This window comes from Myotis brandtii, unplaced genomic scaffold (assembly GCF_000412655.1).
Source record: "Myotis brandtii unplaced genomic scaffold, ASM41265v1 scaffold381, whole genome shotgun sequence".
NCBI classification, from domain to species: domain Eukaryota; kingdom Metazoa; phylum Chordata; class Mammalia; order Chiroptera; family Vespertilionidae; genus Myotis; species Myotis brandtii.
This window is the reverse complement of record NW_005364633.1, coordinates 96996-102648: the sequence shown is the minus strand read 5'-3', so window position 1 is coordinate 102648 and position 5653 is coordinate 96996. Positions and strand designations below refer to the sequence as shown.

The following is a 5653-nucleotide window of genomic DNA, read 5'->3' as shown; positions in this document are numbered from 1 at the left end:
CCCTGAGCCCCGGCAGCCCAGCAGGGTGAGGGGCGCCCACCCCGCTGGCAGCTGGAGAGACACGGATGCGAAAGAGACAGCGGCTCAGCAGCGATGCCGTCAGTCTGGCCGCTGCAGGGTGGGCACCGCAGGTCCAGCTCGTGGGGAAGATCACACAGTGAATAGGTACTAGCCCAGGAGCGCACCTGCCACCACTGTGTACCCCCTGCTGCCCCACCCGGAGACCAGTCATGCTGCAGCGGGGAAGACTGGACGTCACCCAACGGGGGAAACTTGTTTTTGTTTGTTTATGTATATTTTATTGGTTTTTAAAGACAGGAAGGGAGAGGGAGAGAGAGAGAGAGAAACATCAATGATGAGAGAGAATCGTGGATGGGCTGCCTCCTGCACACTCCCCATTGGTGATGGAGCCCACAACCCGGGCATGTGCCCTGACAGGGAATTGAACCCTGACCCCCTGGTTCCTAGGTCAACACTCAACCACTGAGCCACACCAGCTGGGCGGGAACTTGGTTTTTAAATCTTTAAAAAAAATATTGATAGTCTCAAAAATCCATTAGGCAAAGGATTGGCTTCCTGGGCCCAGAAGGTGTTTGAATGGGGATCTACATTCTACGTATGAACCCCCAGCAGACAGGTGAGCGCGCGGGCACGGAGCTGGAGGAAGAAGGCCAAGTTCTCTCAGGGACTAGGATGCCCACCTGAGGGATGGAAGCAGGGTTCTCGCTTTTACCCACGGGGGAGGGGGAGTTGGAGAGGATGTGTCCTACCAGTTCTGGGGCAACTTCCTAAAACACTGAGCCCCCGTGAGCACTGTGTGTCCTGCAAGACTGAGGCCACGCCCGGGCCAGCGACCAGGGCAGTCTCCCAGCTCCCCGCCCCCACCCCACCCCCAGCTAAAGAAGTCCCACTGTGTCTATCTGTGCTGCTCTTCCAGCGAGAAGGCGTTGAGAGAACACAGCGCCGTAGACCATGCTCGTTGCTGGGACTTGAGGGGTTCTGGCTTCCAGGCTGAGAGGCCGTCCGCCTCGGGGTGCCCATCGCGTAGCAGGACGGGCAGCTCTCCCCGCTCAGTAGGAGCCACGTTTGATCGGGAGCATCAGTAATTGCTCTCACTACTGTGCCGATGGTGGGGGGATTGCCAGGCCCCTTAAAGTTGAGGGAGCTGGAGCTTAGGGAGGATTAAGTAACTGCAGGTTACACAAGGCAGCCGTGTTCTTTGCCATCATCACAAACACTCACTGTCTCTTTTAAAAGTCCCCCCTGGCCATCAGAGGAGCCGTCAGGGGCGGGGCTCATGGGTAGTTGCCACAGCTGGGTTGAGTTAAACACGTTTGCTAAACAAATTTTTTAAATGCTATTTTCTTAAGAGTGTGGGTCAGCCCCCCCCCCCCCCCCGAGAAATATGTCCAGCCTCAACAGTTAGTAAGAGGAGAGTGAGCGGAGGCCGCGGCCGGAGCTGCCTCTGAAGCTCACGTCCTGGCAGAAGCGGCGGGAAGCAGCCGGGTCCGGAGGGAAACGCACCAGGGCCCTGGAGAGGTAGGGCCCTGCCTGGGCAGCCGGCAGCTCCAGGCCTGCCCTAAGGCGTGTGAGGAAGTCAGAGCGGAGTGAGCCTATTTCAGTGCAGGAAGGATGGCTGTTCACAGCAGCAAGTTGAAAATAACCTTAAACATTGGTGACGTGTGAATAGACTACTACGTGGTCCTTAGACGCACGTTCTTGAAGAACAGTTCATCTGGAACTATGTCCATGCTATCGTGCTAAGAGGAAAACAGCCTAAGACAGCTCCCTGGCCCTGGCCAGGCGGCGTGGTTGGTGGGAGCATCGTCCCATCCACCGGAAGGTGTTGGGTTTGATTCCCGGTCAAGGCATATCCCCAGGTTTGGGTTCGAGCCCTGGCCCAGGTGCACGGAGCACACACCTAGCAGCTGTTGCTAGTCTGGCTACTGGAACTCGCTACTTGACACCTGACTCCTTTGTCCTCCCAGGAAAACCTTTCCCAGCGGATCCTGGGCCTCACTGCAGACCTACTGATCTCTCTCTCTCTCTCTCGCTCCCTCTCTCTCTCTCTCTCTCTGGCTGTGGGGCCTCCAGGCAAGGGAGGGCTCAGCTCTGCCAAGTCCCCAGTTCCCTTCCATCGCTCCTCGGGCTGCCCAACACAATGCCACCCCCGGGTAAACACCAGGATCTGCGTCTCACGGATCTGGAGGCCGGAGGTCCGGGACCAAGGCGCTGGGGGTGGTGTCTCCTGAGCCTCTCGCCGGGGCTTGGCCACCTTCTCGCCGTGGCCCGTCGTGGCCTCTCCGTGCTGCGCTCACAGCCCTGGTGTGTCTCCTCTGCTTATAAAGACACCAGGCGGGGGATCAGGGCTCACTCACGTGGCCCCACTTAACGAGTTGCTTCCCAAAGGCCCTGTCTCCACATTCAGTCGCCTTCTGAAGTTCTGGGCTCGGGGCTTCCCCAGGCGAACTCTAGGGGAACACACTTCTCCTGACCCAGAGGCCTGAGAACCTTTGCAAGCCAGCAGAGCCGCTCCTCTGGCCAGGCAGTGAACTCGGCAGGGTTCTCTTCCCCGAGTAGGTGGTCAGTAAGTCTAATTCCGTGAGGCGGCCTTCCCCACGTGGAACTACTCGCTCTAGCAGCCAAGTCGTCACTGATGCAGCAAACACCGAAGTCACCTCCTGTCAGCCTTACTTTGTGGCAACCTCTTTCAAATCGGCTCTGAGCAGCACAGGTCGAAAGAAGTCACATCCTCCCCATCGGAGACACAAGTGCACCCGTCACAACGTCACGTAACAAGAGTCTCCAGCTTCTGTGGGACTTTCATATCCAGGTGGAGACACAGTCACTGAGCTGAAGTAGGTCAGTGAAAAGGGGGCAGAGGGGGGGGGCCCTCAAGACTCTTCCGGAAAGCCCAATCTCTCTATACCAGTGGTTCCCAACCTTGGCTGCACATTCTAATGATTAGAATCACCTGGGAATCTTTTTAAAATCCTGATTTCTAGGCCTCATCCTCCGGAAATTCTGTTTCTTTGTTACTAATGTTGTGGACAACATTAGTAACAAAGAAACAGAATTTCCGGAGGATGAGGCCCAGAAATCAGGATTTTCAAAAGATTCCCAGGTGATTCTAATGTGCAGCCAAGGTTGAGAACCACTGCTCTACACCGATAAAACTCTTCTAATTTCTGACCATCCTATCATCTCGCCCGAACACCAGAGGTTTACACGTCATCTCCGGATCGTTTACACGAACTTCAGGTGTGAGCAACAGCAGAGTGGGGAAGGCGTAGGCTTTGGGATCCGATAAACCTGGGTTCAAACCCTGGCCCCGCCATCAAGGAGCTGTGTGGCACCAGGTAACTGCCTTGCCCTCTCTGGGCCTCCCTCCTCATCTGTGAAACGGAGAGAATATGCACCTTGCAGGGACTCTGTGGAGGTCAAGTGAGACATTTCTGGGAAAGGACCCGCACAGAGCCTCGCCCAGAGCCCACAAGTGACAGCAGTGGCTGTGAAGCACTGAGCCCAGTCCCATGCCCTCCCATGAGGAAGCCAGAGGCCTGCAGCCGTCCGTGGTCACTGCCCGCTCTCTGGAATAGTCACTCGCCCACTAAATCCCAAAGGCTGGGCACCGCTGGTGACTCTGAGCGGCCGGAACGAAGTTCCTTGGTGCGGCCAGATCTGATTGCACCGTTTCTGGGCGTCGGGCGGAAACTTGGCTCAGGGAGCGGTGACTCCCCGGGTGGAGGAGGCGGGCGAGGCCTCCGTGGGATCTGGAGGGCCATTGTCCTGTTGGGGGATGTTCTGTCAGGCCACTGTGTGGAGATCCTGGGGCCGGGGTGCCCAGTGCGTGGAGAGCGATGGGCCAGGGCTGGCCTGGCCCCCTGCGCAGGGACAGGGGCATGAGGACGGGAGCGCCGGCGAGCAGCTCTCTCTAGGAGCAGGGAAGGGGGTCAGGCGCCCGTGGGCATCCCTCCAGCTGGAGAACCACGGCTTCTGCAGCCCACAGGCCGCCTGGATTCCAGCAGCCCCTCCATGGCTCGCCTCCTGAACCCAGCCTTCCTCCCACCTGCTAAACCCTCGGGCCTAGGCGTGCCCTGACGCTGCTGTAGGCGGCCCTGTTGGACAGGAAGGGCCGCACCCAGGAAACCGCTGGGTGTCTGTCTCACACGAAGGTGTCTGTGCCCTCTCTCCGGGGCAGGTGCTGAGGGGCTGGCCCAGGGCTGGATTTAGCTCCCCCTGCCCGGGAGGGTCCGCCCAGGCCTCGGCCTCCTTCCCAGTGGCCCCATCTTCGGGCTGCTTCAGGGAGGGGGCGAGGGACGGAGGCTGCCCTGGCAGGAGGGGCGGGGAGCAGGTGTGGGCACAGGTGAGATCTGTGGGGGCTCGGGCTGCTCAACTTCCGCAGCAACCAGGGTTGGTGAGGTGCGACTGGCTGGCAGACGCTTCCAGGACGCCCCAGCCACGCGTTCCCCAGCCAGAGGGGCACTGTGGCCTGAGCGTCACCAGCATTTCACAAACGGCGCCTTTTAGCTCATTGGAGACGCAGTCCTTCCCTTGAACAAACCGTGCTTGGCTTTCAGAGTGTGGCCGTCAAACATCTCAGAACCACAAGCAGTGCCGTGCAGGCTGCCTGACTTTCGGGTGTTACCTTACTCCAGCGGTTCTCAACCTGTGGGTCGCCAACCTGTGGGTTGGGACCCCTTTGGGGTTGAACGACCCTTTCACAGGGATCGCCTAAGACCATCGGAAAACACATATATAAACAGTGGTTCTCAACCTTCCTAATGCCGCGACCCTTTCATACAGCTCCTCATGTTGTGGTGACCCCCAACCATAAAGTTATTTTCGTTGCTACTTCATAACTGTAATGTTGCTACTGTTATGAACCGTCATGTAAATATCTGATCTGCAGGATGTATTTTCATTGTGACAATTGAACATGATGAAAGCATAGTGATTCATCACAAAAACAATCTGTAATTATATATGTGTTTTCCGATGGTCTTAGGCGACCTCTGTGAAAGGGTCATTCGACCCCCAAAGGGGTCTCGACCCACAGGTTGGTGACCCACAGGTTGAGAACCGCCGCCTTACTCTGATCTGTGTGAGATGGCTGTCGTCACGGCCCAGGCTCCGATTAAATTTAGCATTTTACTAGTAGTAGCCGATTTCCCACTATCTGTCCATGTTCTCCCACGCTCCGTACACGCCATTCATTCGCACGTGCTGTCCCGTCTGGTCGGCGTGCCTTCCCTCTGCCGTCTACACCGCACGTCCGCTCCCCTCTCAGGGTCAGCTCAAGGGCAAGAATCTCGAACAAGCTCTTCACAAAGGAGGGCATTCGGATGACCGGGAAGCCGAGGGAGAGAGAGCCTACCTCCTTAGGAATCAGGGAAACGCAACTGAAAACCACAATAGGGTTTCAGACTGAAACCTCCAAGCGTGGGGGAGGAGGCAGGGCTGGGAGTCCCACGGTCACAGTCCCTTGGGAAGCGATGTGCACTGTGTGGAATATGAGCATCACCTGTGGCCTAGCAGCTTCCCGTGCGGATCTGGGCCAGGCAGAAACCGATGCACACGTGCATGAAAAGCAGGTACAGACATTATGAGCACAGCATGGGCAGTAACCCAACCCTAGAAGTAGCCCACATAA

The 5653-nt window shown here is 57.4% G+C and overlaps 1 protein-coding gene across 1 annotated transcript in view; it reads right to left on the bottom strand.

Annotated features, from left to right (window-relative positions):
- INPP1 (inositol polyphosphate-1-phosphatase) overlaps nt 1–3235 on the bottom strand; it is a gene marked incomplete at its 3' end in the record, with an annotated part of 11171 nt that extends 7936 nt beyond the window's left edge. The window contains exons 1-3 of the mRNA XM_014544763.1: nt 3229–3235; nt 2200–2313; nt 1–51 (exon numbers count right to left, since the gene is read on the bottom strand). Of these exons, the coding sequence (XP_014400249.1) occupies nt 1–51; nt 2200–2313; nt 3229–3235 (172 nt within the window). The remainder of the gene's footprint in view (nt 52–2199; nt 2314–3228) is intronic.
- Between the last annotated feature and the right edge of the window lie 2418 nt (nt 3236–5653).